The sequence below is a fragment of the Microtus oregoni genome, unplaced genomic scaffold, assembly GCF_018167655.1.
Source record: "Microtus oregoni isolate MIOR12 unplaced genomic scaffold, Mior012 000026F_ref0000081, whole genome shotgun sequence".
In the NCBI taxonomy this organism is placed as follows: Eukaryota; Metazoa; Chordata; class Mammalia; order Rodentia; family Cricetidae; genus Microtus; species Microtus oregoni.
The window spans coordinates 14225403-14247671 of record NW_024543085.1 but is presented as its reverse complement, the minus strand read 5'-3'; the positions used below and the strand labels follow the sequence as shown (position 1 = coordinate 14247671).

Genomic DNA, 22269 nt, shown 5'->3' with positions numbered 1-22269 from the left:
TAGGAAGTCTCATCTTGTCTAGCCCTTGGGTTTTTAGCATGGACTCTTCCAGTAACCAGACCTTCAGACTCAACTTGAATCCCATTACCAGATGTCCTGCAGCTCCAGTTTTTAGACTGTGTGTGTGTGTGTGTGTGTGTGTGTGTGTGTGCACGTGCATGTGTGTCCGTGTTCATGTGCACATCCTATCGCCTGTTTCTCTGAAGCACTCTCAACAGGGCTGTCCGTGGAGCATCTTGCATAGTATCTGGGTCCCAACACACATTACAGTCATCATTGGGATAATAGAGAATACGATGAAACACCACCTCTCAGATAAAAGCTTTTTGGGGTTGGTTGTGGTGATACGTGCCTTTAACCCCAGGCAGGCAGATTTCTCTAAGTTTAAGACTAACTTAATCTACACAGCAAATTCTAGTCCAGCCAGGTTTACACAGTGAGTCTCTCTTCTCTTGAAAGGGGAGGAAAGAAAGAGAGAGGGAGACAGAAAATAAAGAAAAAAAATCCTTCCTTGTTGAGTTGGTATTTCAAGAATAAAACAATTTTTTACATAATTTAAATAAATTTCCTTAGACTCCAATAGAAGAATGTTCTCTTCCGGCTTAGTGACATCATTTTTCTTACCCTTAGCATCTAGTCTGTTCTTTCTTTCTGCCAATATTTATTGACATATAAAGTCTAGAGAAGAACTGCTTGATTTTTTTCACTCCTAACTCCTCTTGACCTGTGGCATTTTATGTGGCCCTGAGAGTATAGGTTTATAAAATAAGTACGCAAACAAATATTTGCTAGGAATACATCATCAAATTGATTCTTAACAATTCCTTGCTGTCTTTATAAGGTTACTAGTTACTAATGGTAAAATCACATAGCAGTGAGACGAGTGTGCTCCTTCATTTTGACATTTGGTACTGCGGAACATAGAACACCTTTAACAATTTCCAGGGTTGGCCAATATTTTGATGTTACAGTTGTCAGTGTCAAGCTCACCACTGTACACACCCAGTATAAAATGACAGGAGTATGTTTAGGGCCATTTCAGAGTTGTTGAAAATTGTGTCCTAGTCACAATTCAAACTTCACTAACTGAAATTTTTTCATGAAAATCAAGTCAGCAGTTCTGTGGTGGTTTGAATAAGTATGGCTCCCACAAGTTCATAGATTTGAATGTTTAGTCATCAGGGAGAGGCACCATTTGAAAGGATTAGAAGGACGAAGAGTTGTGTCCTTGTTGGAGGAAGCATGTCTTTAAGGTTTCAAAAACCTAAATCAGCCCCAAAGGCTCGCTCTCTACTTGTGGGTCAGGGTGTAGTTCTCAGATACTGGTCCAGAGCCATGTGTGCGACCATGCTCCCAAACATCATGGGGATGGAACAAATCTCTGAAATTATAAACAAGTAATCAATTAAATGCTTTCTTTTGTAAAGGATGCCTTGGTCATGATGTTTCTTCATAACCATAGAACAGTGACTAAGACAAACTCATACACTATATATATAGAGAGAGACAGAGAGTGTATATGAGGAGAGAGAGAGAGAGAGAGAGAGAGAGAGAGAATGTATGAGGGAGAGAGAGAGGAAGAGAGAGAGAGGTGAGGTGGTACTCATGCCTCCTCTTGTGTGTAGTGACCAGCAGTATCAGTATTAGTATCTTCCTCCATCACTCTCCACCTTATTATTTTTTGAGACAGGGTCTCTCACTAAACTTGGAGCACACTGATTGGCTAGAGTGGCTAACCAGGGAGCTCCTGTCATCCTCCTGTCTCTGCTCCCTGGTGCTAAGGTAACAGTAATGTGCTACCACACAGAGCTTTTTACATGGATGCTAGGGCTCAGAACTCAAGTTCTCGGGCTTGAATAGCAGACATTGTAATCGCTGGACCATCTCATCAGTGCCTCATAGCCGTTCAAGAAAACAGACAAACAAAACCTCCAAACATTCTAATAAATATTATTCTCCATAATTAAACTATTGCATTGTAATAAGAACAGACAATTGTACGTACAGCAAAAAAAAAAACACCAAAATTTCTAAATACAATAATCTTGAATCTGCACAAAAGCTTTTCGGGCAGCGTTTGCTGGGATTGTTCAGCATGGCCGTACAGGGAGAACAAAGTGCACATGCTGTGCTCAGAGGCAAGGCTGCAGTGCAGGCGTGTGATACAACAGACGCACTGCATGTACATCTCAGATTCAGTGCACATGAGATCCATTGCACAGATGAGTTTGAATTAATTTTTAGTTGTTGTATTTTCAGAAAACTTCTACGGTTGTCATTTTCTCCCACGGTCCCCTACATACCGTTATGAAGCCCCATATGGAGCTGTGGCCTTGTTTAAAAATCTGGGGACTAGAATGTAGAATTTCTAGTTTTAAGTCATGACGGTATAAAGATGAATGATGGTGACATCTTTCCATCTGTCTATCTATCCATCCACTTGTCCACATAATGTTAGTTAACTTTTTGTTGCTGTGACAAATGGCCAAGATGATTTATAAGGAGAACAACTTATTTTGGAGATTTCAGGTCATCATTCACTGACCCCATTTTTGGGGAAGGCGAGCTGTGCAGGGCAGCACATTATAGTGGGAGTATATGCCAGAGCAGAGCCCTCTCCTCACAGTCTGGCATGAGTGACAGGAGGAGGAAAGGGCGGGGCTCTACAGTCCCCACAGGGTATGCAGCGAATCATCATGACCAGGCATGAATGACAGGAGAAGAAGATGGGGCTTTGTAGTCCCCTTCAAGGGCATGCACCCAGTCACAAGAACACCCCCCTCTAGACCATTATCTTAATTCTCCATCATGTCCCAATGGTCTGTACTAGGAATCAAACCTTTAGCTCCTGAGTTTCTGTGGGACAGTACACATCCAAACTGTAGCGCACATAGGTATTCACAGATACAGAGCCTTTAATAGATATTAAATATGTATGATATATTTTATATTAAGATACATAATATAAAACACACGTATGGTGTGTATATGTGTGTGTCCTTTGTCTATAGCCCCTGGTTCTAGCCTTCATTGTTATAATCATAGTGTAATGAGCAATTCTTTTCTTATAGTATCTAGCCTTAGGTACTTGTCTTCTAAAGGAGCTTTAGAATAGCCTCTGAGGGACAGAGGTGAAAAGGTAAGTCAAGACATGGCCGAAGAGCAAAATTTCTCTACCTTCTCCTAATTCTATTTCATCTACCTCACTCTTCCTAAGGCAGGTCATTGAAACGTAAGTTTCTTTCCTGTAATACAGGTCCTAGTGTCTATCAATAAATTTTAACCCCTTCATGCTTGTCTCTTTTGAATGCGGCCATCAGGAAATTCTTTCACCCACTTGTATAGGGTAGTCCACTCGGCTCTCATGTGAGAATGAGCTCACCTACCCCTGCAAGGAAGGAAGGCTGCCCACAGAGGACAGGAGTGGCCCAAGCAGACCGACCTCACTGGACTGCTCATCCTGTCCGTATCTGTACATTTGTCCAGGTTTCAGACATGATTTTTTGGGAAATAAGCCTCCATCTGTTGTACTTACCTCTTGTTAGCTTGTTACAAGCTTAGACGTATCTGGGCAGAGGGAACTGAATGAAAGCATTGCCTCCATCCGATTGGCTTTCGAGCACGGGCATGGAACACTTCTAATTGCTGATTAATGCAGGAGAGCCCAGCCCACTATGGGGGCTGCCATTCCTAGGCAGGTGGGCCTGGGCTGTATAAGAGAGGTCGCTGAGAAGCAGGCCAGTAAGCATCATTTCCCCATAGTTTCTTCTTCAAGTTTCTATCATGAGTTCCTGCCTTGGTTTCTCTCAATTATGGATTATGACATGTAAGTCAAATGAACTCTTTCCTGTCTCAAGTTGATTTGATTTACTTTTTTCCCACTACAAGAACAACAACAAACCTAGGTCTGGGTTTGGAGATCATCTGGGCATATACACACTTGTAGGAAGACAAATACACACTTGTAGGAAGCTAAGAAAGATTTACCTGCCTCCTGCCTAGCAGGCCTCAGTTATCCTGATGCTCAAAAGCCAGAACCACAAGACTGATTTCTTCAAGGCGGGTCTAGATCTCCCCAGCCTCTGAAGACGTTTCAGTTTCTAGCCCAGCCAGAGTTGTCAGTGCTGTGGAGCCGAAGCCGTCACAGGAATGAATGTCATAGAGGATCTCGTGTCCCCCCTTTTGTTTAATAGAGCACAGCATTCAGATGCCACCGCTTGGTCTGTTGAAGCCGAGTGAAGTGTGTGGTCACAGACAGAAAGGGCTATTCTACCATAGCCCATAAAACATCAAAAGTATTTAACTGCTCCCCCACACAGAGTACATCATAATACCCCATACCTGCAACTACTTCCTAACTTTTGATCCCTTTTCATAATGTAATTTCAAAAAATATTATAAAATTATTTCTTTTTTTCCATGTCAGAGTTCTGGGGCAATATTTACATGTTAAGCCAGAAGTAAGTGCACCTCCACCCCCATACCTTCACACCCTGTTATACTCACGCACACAAAGAAAAGAAAAACTCTACACAACTAGATTAGGAGAAAGAGAGAACCTTAATAAACATAGAAACATGACATATGCAAATTACATAACCATACTCCTCTGCAGAAACACACTTGGACACCTAGAGAAAATGGTAATTTCCAAGAAAAATATTCTTCCAATTAAAGATGAAATTTTGCATAGAATGATTCCACAGCAGGTCGTGAAAAGAATTTAAAAAAAAATACACTCCCAAGAACCAAGCACAAAAATCAGATATGTCTGGTTTGAAGTTGTTTAGTTCTCAATTTAGTGTTTCACTATGCAAGGCTGTGTTAAAGTGTGTGTAGGCCTCAACTCCTATAGAAAGCCAGAGTGACTTTGACATGACCAAGGGCTGACAAGGAATTTGAAAGCAAGCCTGTAGATCATTTTATATTGTCATATATCGTTCCCTGTATTCATTGCTAAACATCGCTGGATCAGTCTTATTGGCATTAAATTCAGAGTGTTTGCTTTTATATTCCAACAAACACGTAATAGATGAGGCTATCGGACACTAACTGTTGGGATGGAAGAGTCATTCATAGAATGAGCTTTGATGCAGCCTCATGAAGAAACAAAAAGCAAAAGGCAGAACGCAACACGATTTCACCACATCTCAGGGAAGAGCCGGGCCCCCTCAACCTTAGGTAACAGGAGGGGAAGCTGTGCAAACCTGATCAACCTAGGAACCTTTGTTATTCCGGTCGTGCTGGCTCTGCTTCTCCACAGGTTTGCACCATTTAAAATAAAGATGGCTTGGGTGCTGGTCCTTTGGAACTGGAAAACAGTGGAGGTCTGGAGGCCAGGACTGCAGGAGTAAGCCTTGGAGACACCTGAGAGAAAGCTGAGGGAGCTGAGAAGTAAATCAAAGAAGAGTGACTTTGGATCATTGGGTGAGGGCTTAGTAAGCGCAAATAATTTCATACCCTTAAGCATACCCATAATTTGCTGGTACCTTCCTCCTCACCTAAATGGCCCTTTAGGCCTGGGACTCATTTCTTCCCTTATCCCCTGTTCATCTGTCACCATTATTTTGAACTTTATTCTTCATTTTCTACCCACTGAAACCCAGGTTCTGCCTGCCTCTCCAGGAACCTGCTCTAAAAGCCTAATTCTTAAATTTGGCAAGCATATTTAAATCCTTGTTTCAACTGGGCATGGTGACACACAGCTATAATCTCAGCACTCTGGGGAACAGGCCAGAGGATTAAAAGTTAAAGGTCAGTCTGGGCTATGTAGTGACCTTATGTCATAAACACACACACACACACACACACACACACACACACACACACAATCTTTACTTTGCATTCCTTGGCTTCATTTCCTACAATTCAGGGTTTCTAGCAACTGGCTTTGAGCCATTTCCACTTCCCACTGCTTACTGCTCTCAAACCTTTCCTTCGGGACTTAGCACAGTCCAGAGTCCCAGCCCCAGCAGACTCAAAATCTCTGATTTCCTCATCCATTAGGTTAAAGAATTGTATTAGATAATTTGTTTGTTCAACTCAAAAATTATACTTCTAAGCCTTCCCTGGTCCTTCTCATCTGAAACCGCTCTCCTAGCACACAGATCAAAATCTATTTGTGCCTGTCAAGCACTGCACCACCTGAGGCACCCAGTCACGTGAGCATCCACTCTGTGTCAAGAGTTGTCAAGGAGGCAAGTATGGCCCCTACTCCCAAGAACAACACTACCGGGATGTATACAGGGTCAACCTCTCACTAGATAAGCCGCAAGGGCAGAAACCAGCTGGACATTCTCATCATGGCTTTGCACAAAGAAGATACAAGAAGTTAGCCAACTGTAAGGGCAGACCTGGTGCCCTGCAAATTACCCACCCACCCCACGGCCCATAGGTGAAAATCAGGAGCCCACACCTTAAAAGGAGACTGCACCGTGCTTCCTGGAACACTACCTGCCTTGATGTGCCCCAGAAAGAGTGAAGGTCCTAAATCAAAAGAGCAAGTATGCATAAGATGGACTGGACCGAGATGGTAAATAGGAGTACTTTTCACTTCAGATAGAGGATTTGTGTTTGCTTATTTTTCTTCTTTTGCTTAACTAAAGCCATATGGCTCTGCTAGGTTTGAATCATGCACAAAGCTCAGATTAAAGTGGCAGGAATGCAAACGCGACAAAAAGGAAAAGGTTCTGCTGGAGAAACATTTAAAATGGTATTAAGGGTGGGACAGCCAGGTTCTGTGATGGACTGTCGACCTGTAGCTTCTCACTAGTGATTCTGGGAACTTCAGTAGAGTCTATGAAGCTAGATCAACCACCTGAGGCACATACGTTTATTTTACAGGGAGTGACATTCGCCCTGGAAAACGGACTTCTGTGTGCCCATATGGCATGTGAGGACACTCGGTTTGGGCACGGTGCTTTTGTGGTTCTATTTTCCTCCTTTCTTTTCTTACCTGTTTATCTATTGTTTTAAAAAATGTTGGACACACAGAAAACAGGGCCCTATGCAAGGCAAGTGCTCTACCACATCCTCAGCCCCGAGATTCCATTTTCCAAGCCACCAACTCATGGGTTCCGAGCTCTGCAGAGACTAGTTCTGTCAGCAAAGAAAATCACAGTATGAATTTAGCAGACCCCACAGCTTCAGAGAACAGCACGAATCCACCAGTGTCTTGGAGAATCCTGGCAAGTGGAGGATTGGAAGGAAGATATAAGAAGACATACAGGCTGTTGCAATACACAAAAGTTTATTATTTTTTTTTTACTTTTTCTTCAGTTTTAGAGGCAAAATAAAATAGAACTGAACATCAATAAATTTTGTACAACAAAAGGAGCCTTTAATAGGGAACTGATAGTCCATGAACAGTTTCAGATCTCAGAGTGGTTTCCCTTTTTCAGAGACATGCTTTCCTGCAGTCCATGAGAAGTTGGCACAAAGGATCCGGCGGATGGCGAGGAGAGTGGAGGCCGGAGGCGCCCTCAGATCCGAGTCAGCTGATGCCACAAACTGGAGGGGAGGATGCTTTCCACTTTCTCCATCACAAAGTTCAAGGGGGCAAACAAAGTGCTGAGGAACTGGAGGGAAAGCAGAGAGACAACCATCAGGAGGGGCCCTGTCAGGACTAAGATCAACGCCTTCACCACACGCCAGCCTCTTACCAGAGTTCATTCTGAAAGCCTCCCAAGGCTACAGCCCTGCCCTCTTCATGTTTACAGGAAGTGTTGGGAGAAAGTGGAAGATACATTCCAGCCCCACCCCCAGCGTGACAGATAAGAAGGAAGTGTCTGTGGACAGCCTCCCCCAACCTCTGACAGCTGCCACAATTCCTAGGAAACCAGCAGTCTTCAGCGTTTACCGCAGCTATGAAGATGAGCATCATCTGAGAGGATGATGGGTGGGTAGAGAGTGGGTACAGGAGCTAGACAATGGTGATAACTTGGGCCACTTGACTGTCTAACTGGCTGGACAGCTTACTTTAAGTGGGACAGGCAATCTAAAGAGTCAAGTCTACAATGTCAGTTTGCTTTGGTTTCCTGATGTCTCCCAATATGTGCACAGCCTGGACTCCTTTCTAAACAGCTTGCTCTGTGTCACGTAGCAGGGAGCTGGGGGTAGGGAGAAGGCTGCTACACTGGGAAGCCCTGTCCTCCAGGAAAGGCTGTTGGATGGACTTTCTTACTCGGTCACTAAATACTTCTCTGCTTTTCACACAGAGAGCAATAAAAATGTGTCTGTTAAGAAATACAATTTGCTTTATCAGATACCAATCAATTTCCGATCTACTCTGATGATGTTCTTGTGAGCACCTGATTTCAACTCACAAGCTCATATTGTGGTAGAAGCTGGCAGAAGAGACGTCTGTCCAGGGAGGTGACTGGTATTGAAAAGGACTCTTTGCTTTTTGCCTCCTGAGAACCAAGGCCTTGTCTTGCTAAGGTTCAATACCTGGTTCTTTATTGCAGAGTCTTTTGCAATAATCCCTATCCGTGGCACAAAACTGACAGTTCTAACAGGAATTTTGCATTTAAGCTTAATTTGGGGAGTGAATATAAATATGGAGTGGGAAATATGGCTCTGGGCAAATGAATTTAGTAGACAGTTTAGACAGTAAACTTAAAAAGTGTTATCCTTACTGGTCACATGTTCTATGAATTGTGAATGTTCAAAGTAAGAGGAACTGAAGGCAAATGTCCCAAATTCAAGGACCTCAGAATGGATTGTGTGTGTGTGTGTGTGTGTGTGTGTATGTATGTGTGTGGTGTGCACATGTGTATGTGTGTGTGCATGTGTTCATGTGTCTGTGTGTTTAATGAGTATGGCGCATACTGAGGAGGCCAGTAACACTTGTAATTTCATTATCAAAAAGAACTGGGAAAATTTCTCTATTCTGCTTGTTAAATCAATAGATACATTTGATTGGCAAGGCAGTTAAGTGCTACAGGAGAAAAGGAAACCCTAGGATAAAACTTCCCCTCTCCTGAAGGCTCAAATTTGAGGTGTAGAGGGAGCAAGGGCATTAGGATGTGGACAGAGCAAAGTAATACATATTGGCCATGCTGGCAATCAGGTCAGACACCCAGGGGTGTTGAAAGGAAGAGAAGTCAGGCTAGAGTAGAGGGGGAAGTGTGGAAAGAACAAGAAAAGCTCTATAAAGTGAGGCAATTTAAATAGACTCCAATAGACAGAAGGAATATCAAAGGTGTGCTCCTAACACTAAGGATGGAGATAGGAGCAAAGTGCATTGTCTAGAGCCAAGAGTCAGAATATGAACAGGAAACCGTCAGATGGCAACTGGAGTCCAGGCAGAGCTCAGACTGGCTGGCAGTCTTGAGTGCCAGGACGGATACGCAGCTGAGACACAGGCAGCAACAGGTGTGGTGATTCCCTGCGCAGCGGGTGTTAGAGTCTCAGTGGTTTCTGATGACCTGAAAGCACCCTTTCGTGAGTATGCCAAAACACTCGGGAGAGATACCCTGCAGGATGGATTACCCATCCTTCCCAGGTTAGAAATGGACTATGTGCCATCATGTCTGAGGCTAGAGGGCATGCGGAAATACTGGGCCCAGGAATGGGGAAGCTTTGAATGGCTTTCCCCAAATCCTGGTTCCTCAAATACTGGTTATAAAAGGACAATATAGACAAATACACTGATAGCACTAACACCATAAAATTGCATTTACAAAATTATATAAGTACACGTGTATGCAGCATGCACACTGAGGTGTGCCATGCACAATGACAGATGGTGGGGGCTGCAAAGGGGACAACATTTGCCTACAGTATCAAGTCCATAAAGAGGTCCCAAGTGAGAAAACTATGGACAAATCCGAGATTTTAACAGGGACTGGAAGGGCAGCTCAGCAAGCAAGGTGGTATCACTGGTGGCCATCACCGGGCAGCTTTAGGAAGATTGGAGTTGGAAAGGCATAGGGGAGAAACTGCTCAGCTCCCTCCGAGCCAGAGAGAGGAAAGGCATTCTCACTGTCTGTCCCCAGGACAATTCCACACCCTAAACTGCGCATCGGGGTGTCCACCAGAGCGCACCCTGAAGGGAGACAGGCTGCCACAAAGTAGCTCAACAACAGAGAGCGGTTGTGCTTGTTTGCGTCTTTGGGTCTGGGGAGAATTGACCTGACTGAGAGAAAAGACTTTGCTTTTAGGTCTGTCATTGCCTCCTTTCCCCCCACCGCATGCCAAAATGCAATGCCTTCCTTGCTATATTTTATCTGCATGGAACTCCTCACCGAGGTTCTATGAGGAAATGACACTCCAGTCCTCCAATGTTTGTAATACATACATACATACATACTCTCTCTCCCTCATATCCCGAATGGGTGACTGAGAAAGGCCTCTTTCAAGCACTTTTCGGTAATCTCACCTATTTACCTAAAGAACCCCAGCTGAGGTGGACCCCTCCCATACCCACACCATCTTCCTTCTTAGCACCTTCCCCCCTCCCACCCCCTGCACACACCCATAAAGAAGCTATGTAGACACAAGGCCTCTGGAATGACTAAGCCCTTCCACTTACTAACAGACCAAAGTCAGCGGCTTCCATCGGGAGTTAGAAAGAGGCTGAAGGCACATGCCTCCATCCTCCGGATGCCTCGGGCACCGAGCTCTTCCTTTAGATGTGTGGAAAACAATCAATACCTTTGACCAGAAACCCAACTAATTCCTGACAAGAAGCAGCAGTTTCATTTCTAGACTAAGGGGGAAATTTATTGCCTGAGAAGTTAAATCTGAATGAGCAAAACCAGGCAACTTGGATCAACCCATCTATCTCAGTGTCCCAAACTTCTGTCCAGAGGGCAGAGAGACACGGTCAAATTTCTAACCCAAATGCCCCATAACTCAATTAGTGTCCGCTGCTGAGAAAAAGCAACCAGGCCAATAAAAAGGAGAGAGGGGCACTTCAATGGCTTGGTCTTCCTTTCTTCAAGACACTGTTATTTAGAGGAAGGTCACAGCTTGCAGCCAGCTGGGTTCCCAGTGGAAACCTCTTGCTTATCTGAATAGGTTCCAGTTGCCCTGTCGCAAGCAGACAATTGACATCCCACTGTAATCAATATCAGACTTCAAAGAGCCCAGGCCTATAAGTAAAGACGAGGCACAAGTCAAGGGGTGCAGTCTCAGGGAAGGGGGGAGCGCAGAGGAGGAAAGACAGGCCCTGAAGAGCAGAAGGTCAGAGTGCTGACCTTCCCATGTTCTGTGCAGAGCTGGGACTGCAGTGATAGCTGACTTATATGAGCAGCCTTATCTTAAGAAGCAAACATTCTCGGAAGAGCTAGCCCTAAGTCATCGAGGTAGATTAGATTGCAGGCAACTAGTCGAAGCCTCTCTACTCACGCCTTCCCAGTGACTCACCGTCTGAGTGTTGGGACTGGCTGTGTTAGTGAACAGACATGGCAGAGTTCCCACGCTGTGGAGCCTGGGGGGTGGCCTTTGCAATCTCTATGCATCTACTAAAAGTCCTCACACCCGGTATTATCTCAGGCCAGGACTGAAAAGGATCACTTTCTCAAGCTGCAAATGGCTGTAGACAGCCTCCAGGACAGCTGCGATAACCCCTGGGGTTTGCCGGAGGCTTTGTGAGAGGCCTGGAGGAGGGAGGAGGTGCAGATGAAAGATGCTGAGGACTCGCTGGCTGGCCTTGCCTTCTTCCTGCCACCCACCTTCCTTTCTTCCTAAACCTCCTCAGACCTGGGGAAGGCTAGCACCCCACAAAGGGCACGGCACTCTGGGCAGAGGTTTGAAAGCACACTTGTTAAACCAGAAGGAGTTGTCCAAAGAACCACACCTTGGTAGAGAGTTAGGACCACTCTGAAGCCAAATCTACTTCACTCAATCGTGTGGTTCTAGGTATAAAATGAGGAGAATAGAGTGTTGATTCCCCACCCCCGGCTGTCTGAGGAGTTTGCGGCTGTTGTCTGACCTTTCGAGAGAATCTATTTGCTATCTACTCTCCTGATCTTTTTGCCAAAATGCTCTCAGGCAGTCCGTTTTCATTCCATTCAGTACTGTGGTTCTCCACCTTGACTGCACACCTGAATCCCCAGGGAGCATCTGAAGATTCAAATGCACATGAGTCATGGGGTCAAGTAGTCAAGATGCCCTAGGAAAGGTAGCTATCAGCAATCTTTAAGCTTCCTTGGTTGTTCCAAGGTCCAGGCATAATTTCAGAATTAGTGAAAACACTAATTCTGGATAGCTGTCACCTGAAGAGCTATAACAGGGTGATTTCTCAAATGAGCTCAGACTCCTTAGAAGGCGATATAATCTCCAACTCCCACCCTCAAAGGCTGGTGGGGTTATTGCTAAAAATCCAGACTCCTGGTTTGTGAGCATCAAGATTCTGAACTTTGGTGGTTTGGCCAGGAGCATTATTGGCACGCTAGTGGCTAAAATTCCCTGAGATCCCAACCCCCCCCCCCCCCGGCCAGTGTCCTCTATTAACGTGATAGTGAGCACTGGAACAATGAGGTGCTCTTGCACACATTCTAAAAATGCTTAAAAGGGAAACAGAAAAGCGGGAACAGTACTTATCCAGTTCCAGAACTACATCCCCACTACACACCGTAACTAAATTATGCTCTAATCTGAAACTTTGGCAGTGACTTTTCCTCAGAGGCTGGTGATGGAGAAGAAGGGAACAGTGAACAGCACAGGGCCTGGGACCAAGGGCGTCCAGGGCAGCAACTTGGGTAATGCTGACTTTAGAAAATATGTAAGAGATGTAAGAAAACTGAATTTCCCTGAGGAAAGGAGAAGGGAGTTCGAACTTCAAATGGGCCTGGAGTAGAGAAGACCTCCGGAGAACTTGCAAGAGAAAGTGACTTCTTGTGCTCGCTTCGGCAGCACATATACTAAAATTGGAACGAGAAAGTGATTTCTTGGGTGCGCTCCCAGAGTGGGAAGTCGGCATAAACACAAGTGGAGGAAAGTGGCACAGGAGGTACAGGAGGGAGCTCGGAATGGCTGGGTGAACTAGGCATGACAGTGGACAGGGAAGCCCTCGCACAGCAGCCATCACGATTCACCTAGAAACCCTCCTGTCCCAGCAACGGGTAGGCACTGGGAGGACCCTTCCAACTGTAGGGACGCAGGTTTGGAGACAAGGGAAAGAAAGCCCTGATATAAACATGCGTATGCACCACTGCCCATTCACTTAACAGGCCATATAGAACCTACGACGTGGAGCTTTGGAGACGCAGATGGGAGAAAGGCACAGAAAGGCACTTGCCTTCAAAGACTGCACAGTCTAAAGGGCACAGACAATTCCTTACCAATCATATAGAATAATATGTGATAACACAGGCATTCGTGGAAGTCTGTGGGATCGTGGAGACATCCTGTCAAGTCAGGAGAAATGAGTACAGTATTAAGTAAAGGAGAGGTCTTTAGGAGACAAGTGGAGCGGGAAGGCCCTACGAGGCATCCCTTGAGTAGCAAGCAGGACATGGGAAGTCACTGAGATATGCAGGCCTGGTCCATCTGAGCATTGTGAGCACTTCACTGTGGCTGGAAAGTGGGTCTGTGTAATAACTGTGAGGAAGAAGGATAACAAGGCAAGCAAGGGCCTCTCGAAGACAGAAGGCTCTTTTAGTCAAGCAAAAGAAATGAGATTTATAGCTGGAAATAACAGGGAACCAGTAGGTAAAAGCTGGGAAGTGGCGTGCTTATTGGAAATTTAGAAAACTCTTTCCTGCATTAGTGTAAGCAGCAGACTGACGAGCAGAAGCAAGGAGACCAGCTGAGACAATTTACGCAGCTCAGGCAAGAACAGCAAGACCATAAGCCAGGGGGATGCTGTGAAGAGAGAAAGGAGCACAGGACAGGGAAGGGAGGTTTACAATGTGGGCACTGAGGGGGAGGGGCAGCATTTGGAAGTTGATCCAGACAGGGTCCAAGGCAGGAGGGGCCTGAGAGAACAAAGAGTTTGTGGCCTGAGCAACTGACTCCAGACCTGGCAGGGCCACTGCGGAGACAAGAAGTACAGACAAAGATCATCCCCATCTGAACTCAGACGGCAGGGAGATGACTGATGTTTTCCTCTCTAGTCCTTCTACTTGATACCCAGCTGTGGCAAAATCAGGACGCTCCCCTTCATGATCCTGCAGAAAGCAGCACTCTCTCCAGGGAAAGAGGTTCTTAGCAAGCAGGGCAGATGGCTTCCTACAGGGCTCCTTCTACTACCCTCTCACAAGGTTCTTGGTCGATTTTCCTATTTCTGAATGTCACATTGATACACTTCCATTCCAAGCTTTCACACTTTCTCATAGTTCATTGTCCAAACAAACCAAGGGTTTGTATCCATTTAAATTATCACAAAAAAATAATCGGTGGAAGCATAAATCTCATCCTTCATGAGTGAAAGACACAAGAGCCAAAGATTAGAAGGTGCCGTTCATATACACGAAGCCGAGTCCCATCCATCCCATTTCTCAGTGGTGAGGAGTCCCTAAATTATTTCATCCTCTGGGACTTGATGCACTTTCTGGAAGGTGCTAGGATTTCTCTGGGAAAGGAGGTGAGGCTTGCACTAACACCCTGTGCTCTCACTTGATCCTTCAGCTGTGGACTGCTCTAGGGATCGTGAAAACTAAATGAGTCCTCAGGGTTTCCACCACGTCTCTACAGCAGCCCTTTCCCTGGGCTCTCCGGGTCCACCTATCCATTGCCCAAGGCCCCCTCCCAGGAAACACTCACAGCTTTTGCGAAGACGCCCATGAGTTCCGGGAACTGGTGTGTCAGGAGGGCCAACATGGCTGTGAAGGAGCACAGTCCCGCGGTGAAGAGGATGAAGAAGGGGAGCTCCTTCTTGGGGTAAACTGAGACTTCATGGAAAGCTGGGGAGACCAAAGGGGAGCCATTAGGACAGAAGTGGGAGCATTTTAGGGACGCTGATGCCCCTTGGCTGCAGCATGTTGGAAATGAAACGCGCGGAACCCTGAATGTTCCCCGGCTCCCATCTGCCCCTGCTGCCCTTGAGGCCTAGCTGCTCCTCCCAAGCCCAAGTTCCACCTGCAGCACTTTAGTGAGAGACACAGCAGGGTTAGCTTGTGGGTGTCACACACTCATGAGCAACATCTATGTTTAATAATACAGTGTTCCTATCCCCAAAGCAAAAACAGAAGAGCAAAACCCTGTCCAAATTACAAAATAAACTTCCCCAGAAAATTCTCAAATCAAGTGTGTGTGTGCACGTCCAGGTCTATCCATCCCGGTTTTATTTTACTGTATTTTAAATCATTATCATAAACAACATTAGTTTATCTTATATTTTCTCCTGATGGTCTGAGGATGTAGATGGAGAATGCTGCCCAACAGACATTCAGTGAGGACCTCGCGTGTAGCCCTACGACCTTCAGGAGCAAGGGTCAAATTGCTAGGTTATCCTACACAACTGTAGGACACCCCTGATGATAAGTGTACTCAAAACAATCATGCGGACAGAAGGCTTTGGGAGCACCTTTCAGAGTGTTCAAGCAGTAAACACTCGGTTTCGGTAAAACCAAAAGAGCTATGGTATCAAAACATAAAATATGTAATGAACTAGTCTAACCCAGTTTATCACAGGCCTGCTTGTGACTATGTGGTTGGTAGAGATGCTGGCCAGGGGAATGGGGCTGTGTGTCCAGAAGAGGGAAACCAGCTGTGTGAGACCAGGCAGAAGGGACTGTGAAAGCGTGGGGTCACAGCACTGCTACCGGAACCAACAGGATCCCAGTGACCCATTCCCCCATCAAAATACAAACTACAGATCCTCCACTGCCCATGAAGGTTATTACTCAGAGCCCTAATCAGCAGGGCTGAAAACAAAGAGCAGACACTATCTATCAGGAGACATGGAGCACGTGAAAGCAAGCCTCCCTGCATACCTAGGAAGTCAGGCCCTGAAGGGATGAACCTGGAGCAAAGTGCATTCAGGGCCTACTATGCAAGCAACCATACTTTTAACTCTCAGAGAATGAGTAGTGTCTACAACAACTAAACCTCTTTCCATCTCAGTCTCGAAATCCAACCCTCTAAGAGGTTCTGGAGCGACAGATACTACACTTGAACATGGTGCCCATTTCAATGCATCTGAGCCACACTTTTTTTTTTTTGTAATGGTGCTTTTTTAGAACGTGGTGTTAGTAGCTAATCTATAGCCATGAAAACTTAATTGTTTTCAACTAAAACATTTTAAAACACCATGCTTTTCAGAAGACTGCCTTCCTCCCAGAAAACTGAAACTTCAATAAAGATCTCCCTGAAGGGGGCGTTAAAAGGTGAATTATGGCCCCACGTGGGGATTTCTGAAATCAAATTTAGTGTCATGTGATGCACCAGATGCCTTTGAAATGAAGCTCTGAATACAGAGCTCTCCCAGCTCTCTGAACATGAAGCACAGGCTGGGGCCAATAGCAAAGAAACAGGTGACACACTCCCAGAGCGCCCGGCCTCCTGGCAGCAGGCACTTTTGTATCTGGTTGCTACCACTCACCACTGCCTTAGTAAGGCTGGTACCTGCGATTTTACTACGTGTCAGCTCTCCAAAGCCATTCTAGAAAAGGATTTATATATTCTATAGCTATAGTGCTAGTAAAAGGAGAAAGAGATTGAAAAAGGAGGTGTGGGGGGAGAGAGAGAGAAGCCAAGAGGGAGGAAAGTATTTCCCAAGTCAGGACCACATGAAGAGCCTGGACATGATCCTTGCACTCGGTCTGATTGGATAATAGCTATTTAGCCTGGATTGTCAAAACAATGTTGTATTACAGTAAACCAAAATAATACTTTCCACATGTGGTGTGGCCCTTAGGCTGTGAGCTCTTCAGGCACTCGAGGGCAGGGTGTGCATCCTGCACTCCATGACACGGGCTCAGCTCACACGTGTGCTCTTCACATGCCAGCCGGCTCACTCTGCAGCCCATGAGATGCTCACAGAACTGTCTGGTCAGGAGCACTGCATCACCATGGACAGCACAACACCCTTCTCCACTCCGGATTCTGCCTCTGGCAGCTACGCCGGTGACCTGGCCCTGCCTTCCCACCCGTGACTCAACTGTAGCTCCCTCTGACATCAGCCATCAGCTCTTCATCTTCAAACCCAGCTTGGACAGACCACCTGGGACCTGCAGGAGAGCCCAAGCCGAAGTTTCCATAACAAACCAGCCTGCAGAGAGGCCGCTCTCCATCAGTGCTCTGCGCGTTGATATCAATCTCTGCTAGACTCACGATAGCTCATCTCTGCTAAACTTCAAGCCTTGGCATCTTTCCCTCTGATGGATCTGGAAAGAGCTGGAGAAGCAAGGAGTCCAACCCATTCCCATCATTCATTTCCTCACGTATGCTATCAAATAAGGCCAGGGGTTAAGAGAAACTTCATAAGGACATCCTAACACTAATCATTACCACCTCTTTGCATCCCATCTTTTGTAATGTCCCCCAACCGGATGAAAGGAAGGCTGCAGAGGGGGTACTCACAGGGAAGCAGCTCCCGGTCTGCTGTTTCTGTGCAGATTGGGTATGGATAAAAAAGGTGTCCCTTCTCCAAGGGGTACGGGATCATCCGGAAAGCTACAAAGGAAAGACAGCACAGTAAAGGCTTGTATTGATCTCCTAGCTTCCCAACCTCAGATCAGAACTTCTGAGCCTTTTCCTTCCTATGAGAGAGGCACGTGCCAGACGAAACGCCCACGGAGCCCTACAAAGCGTTGCTCTCACATCCGTCTCAAACTACATATTCTGGACAAAACTCACAGAGCTGGGTGCGGACAGAGTGCAGAAGGGCAGGGGAACCATCAGTATCAGTACCTAGGGTTTCATCATGCATAAAATATCATAAAAATGTTTTAAGCACTAACTCAATAGAGCCCAGCCAACGGCAATGCACACCTGGGTTGAAGTGCTTTTCTCAGAAGTGAATACGGATTGACTTGTTGGAGCTTGCTGCAGATTTGTACAAAGATGAAGGGCATTCTGCTGCATCTGGTTTAAAACTATGCCTAAGTGGATTACAACTCCAACCAGGATGATGAATACAAAACCTTAAGGACACATGATTTGAGAAGAATTTCTAAACTTTATGAAACTTTTAAATCTTTCAATATTGTGCAGGGGAAAATGGTTCGGAGAGATTGATTGTCTATGTTTTGATGATGTCAGGCCACCTAAATTCTGTGTCTGTGGCGTCGGGTGACAGTAGGCTTTACACTGAATTATGGCTTTCCAATCAATCCATCCATCCCCATTATCGAGTGTGTTATTCTTCCTGTTACAATGTCACCGGCATGTTAGTCTCACGGTTCCTATGAGCAGCGCTCACGGAGTTAATTTTTCTTCAGCAGATGTCCTTTAAGGGCTGCAGGCTGTAGATACGGAATGGAAAAGCCATCCACTACCCTGAGAACACCAGTTAGCAGTCCTAGCCTGGACACGTGTCCATGAGGGATGGCGGCAATGAGCAACAATATTTATGGTTGTAAATGCTACATTTCAAGGAATCATGCTACATCCTTAGCCCTATTATTACCAAAGTCTTCACAAAATGCTGTCAATGTGCGTATCTGTCTTCTGCATACTTCCTTCAAATAAGAATCAGAAACAAAGCCTGTTCTTCCTCACAAGAAATGACAAGGTCCTATTGTAACCAGCATCGGTGCACATATGGTATTTATTCTGGTGTCTGAACAGTATTTAAAAGTAAAAACAGTATGTATGTGATTCCAGCATTGGAATGTGGTCAATCTACACCACAGTGGTATCTCTGGGAGGTTATAGCACATCGCCACGGAGAATATAAATCACGATAAATGTGGGCTTAGAACAGAGCCAGTTTGCTGGCAGTTTGCTGAGGTAAAAATGTTATCAATTTTCTTCTTGTAACAGAAACCTCTTAAACAGATTAAAACATTAAAAAAAAAAACAACCTAGATTTTAGCTCTTTTTATAATGGAAGACTCACCCTATTCAACCAGACCCTGTCACACAAACAAAGATGACTTTGCCAGTCAGCACAAGTGACAGAAGAGTCGTGTCATGGGTTGTTAAATCACGGAAATGCTGAGGATGAAGCCAACATCTCTCCCACTAGAACTAAGCTTGCGAAAGAATGAAAACAAACAATATAACAGAAAAAAAAAAAACAAACCTTGCAGTAATTGTATAGCATCCACTCACTAAAATCTCTTCTGGGGAGCACGTATTTTAACATGTAAGCCGCAATATGGCAGGATTTCAATACACCTTTCCATACATGACAGTTTCTCTGAAAGCGTCCCCGTGCCCATTCTGTGGGTCTGTCTCACAGTCTCCACAAGTGCCCAGGCTACTGTTTTAAAATGTATTCAAGTTCATATGATACAAGAAGAAAAAAAAAACAGTTTCCATAAGGACAATTAATTGTGAAAACTTACTTTATTCAAAATTGAAGTTGGTTTGCACTTCAGGTAATCATTTTTAAAGGAGAAATTAGGAGTACAAGCTCTTGACAGCACTTGACAATAGAAACCTGATGGCGGACTGGCATCTTCGAATGAGAACCCTTCCTCCCATACTTGGCAAGCACAGAGAACTTTATGCATCAATTTAGTTTTTTAAAAACAAAAATTAAAAATCAGCTCTCATCTCTTTCAGAAAGGGTGGAGATTTTGCTAATACACAATTTGTGAAAGTATATAATAAATGTTTCTTGCATGTTTATGGTACCCTTAAGATCTCTTTTTCTCATGTCAGATATCATTTACATTAAGTTCATAAACTAATATTAAGTTTTGGCTTCACTAAACAAAAGCAAATACAATTTCTGCTTGCAACTCTATCCTTCCTCCACCCTACTGCACGGGGTCCAATAAGACCGAGATAAGAATGGGAGTGTGCAGGGTAGGAAGAGGCGTGGCACACACCACCAGCTTCCCCTCCTACCACTCGCCCCTTTCACCGAGGCAGGCACCGAATGTCCAGAGATTTAGTTAGCGTAAGGCCTAAGAACACACTTCTTCAGTGGCTTAAATGAGGATAGAAATAGATCATTTGGAGATGACTATTTTACAAATGACTATGAACTTCCTAAAGGTCTTTGAGGAACACAGTTTAGATAAATTAAAATTGTACACATATTTGACTCCAAACTAAGCAAGAAACCTAAGCTACCAGCAGCTGAAACACAATATATAAATGACATTCCCACTTCGTGTGCACCCTCCCATCTTGATGGTGTTGATGCCTTTGTTCAGAGTGTAGCTGGAGCCCCGAGTCACTTAGGGGCACAGGGAAACATCCCACACAGCTGACTCCGACTCATGTACCTGGCCCCTTCCCTCTCTAGAGGATCACTTCCGGGACTCCAAGTTGCTCAGTGCTGTGCAGGTCAGGGGAGCTTGGGTATCAACAGAACCACAGATGATAGAAGGGGGGAACTTGAGAAAATAATGAATTGTCACCCTACCCATTATACAGATAGATAGAAGATACCTTTTCATATTTATCTGACATGTGTTTAATATTTTTCCTTTCAGACAGAACATTATTATTTATAATACAGAGAATTGGGAGTGGATCCCAGCTCTCCCTGTTATCATTAGTCCCCCGTTAAAAAGTGTGTGCTTTTAACAGTTGTACTAGGTAAGCTAGGTAAGCTAAGAACTTCCTGTCCCCATGCTGGTAGAGCCAGACCCACACGCCAGGCTGCCCTGTGCAGGCCAGGACGCTCCTCGCCCTGCTCCACTGAACCTAAAGGCTTGGCCTTCTCCATCAGGGAGCACGAAGAGCGAAGGGTTGCCGTGCGCTAACAGATAGACCTGCAGCTGCTGCAACAGAAAGTCATCATCAAAATGCAAGTCTCATGCCCCACGTCTGAGTGCAGGCAAGTAAGAGCCGGGGGCCACCTGTCTTTCATTAGTCATTTCAATGCAGACTTAAGGAAAAGACGGAGATCAAAGCTTGGCTTTTGATCCATATTCTTTCAACTACAAGAGTGAAGTAAACTGACCTTGAAAAACTCATTTTTCCTTGGTTGGATTTAAGCATGGTTTGTCCTGATTTTGAAGAGGGAATTCTAGGGTTTTACAGTGAACTTCCTAACTCACTAGTGCCTCTCAGCACTTTAATCCTCTGCTCCTAGAGCCATGATAGCCTGCGTGCTCTAGCCACCTATATACACAAATGCATGTGTAGTTGCTTCTGAACATGTATGCATAAAACATGTATGTGGAAAATGTGTGTAACACACACAAATGCTTCTTACAAAACATTTTCACCGTGGTAACAGCCTGCTACAAAGGAAAAATTCAATAATTGTTTGCTCAAGGCACTCAGGAAAACCCAGAATTTCTCTACTAGAGAAAACCGAGCCAGACTACAGGAAGACTGCCTGCCACACTGTTCCAGAGACAGAAGCAGGATGATCAAGGTCGCTCTCGAGTCTGGGTGGCCTTGGAAACACAGGATGAGCCTGAGTCTTAAACAAAGCTTTAGGTTCTCCATGTCATGATTTGTTACTCCAAGTTATGGTTTGTCACCAAAACGAGCAAACTCAGAATCAGGCTGGCTCTCCATCACACCATATCTGGAGGCCGGCCGTCAGTGCATCAGTTATGGCTACTGTTGATCTGATCACCACTTTCTCACAAATCACAAACTGTATCCTCAGATCTGTTAGGGGTGGGGGTAAGGATCGGGGAGAAGTCCAAAAGGTACTAGCCTTGTGAAGCAAAGGTATGGCCAGAGGAAATGCCCTGAGAACCACATCTCACAGTGAAGGGCATTTGCCATTAGGTTCAAAGAGAATAAATTAGAATCATAATCTCATCCTATGCTTCAACAATGGGCCATTTTCTCCTCTCAAAGGAAACACTCTGCTTAGTCTCCCTCAAAAACACCACCTCCAAATCTTATACATTATTTAGTGGATTCTTGTGGGAGGGGCTCCCAAAAGAAAATAAAGAGTTCTATTTGGTTAGGTAGAAAAATATAGACACAAAGAAAGGCCAAGTGATTTACCATGGCATAGTCACCTTCTGATGTATGGAACAAGAAAATTAAAGTTCCCAGCTGTGGTCAACACACAACCATGCTTTCTAAAATACACACTATCAAAGGAGAGCCTGGGGAAGATGGGTGGGAGAGAGCTGAGGATGCACCAGGACTGAATACAGGGGAAACAGATCTGCCATTGGAAACAGACGCCATAAACGGCCTGACCGGGGCAGACTCAGCTGAAAGGAGACCGTCCTTGCGTTCACACGCCATCTCTATATTCAGCTCATATTTGCACGTGTGAGC

General features: G+C 45.1%; 1 protein-coding gene across 3 annotated transcripts in view; it reads right to left on the bottom strand.

Annotated features, from left to right (window-relative positions):
- Window positions 1-7236: 7236 nt before the first annotated feature.
- The window catches only part of St7 (suppression of tumorigenicity 7), a 234044-nt gene continuing 219011 nt past the window's right edge, over window positions 7237-22269 (bottom strand). For all 3 annotated transcript variants that reach the window (XM_041675555.1, XM_041675556.1, XM_041675557.1), the window contains 3 exons: window positions 17473-17565; window positions 14713-14852; window positions 7237-7577 (listed from right to left, as the gene is read on the bottom strand). In XM_041675555.1, the coding sequence (XP_041531489.1) occupies window positions 7482-7577; window positions 14713-14852; window positions 17473-17565 (329 nt within the window). In that variant the 3' untranslated portion in view covers window positions 7237-7481. The remainder of the gene's footprint in view (window positions 7578-14712; window positions 14853-17472; window positions 17566-22269) is intronic.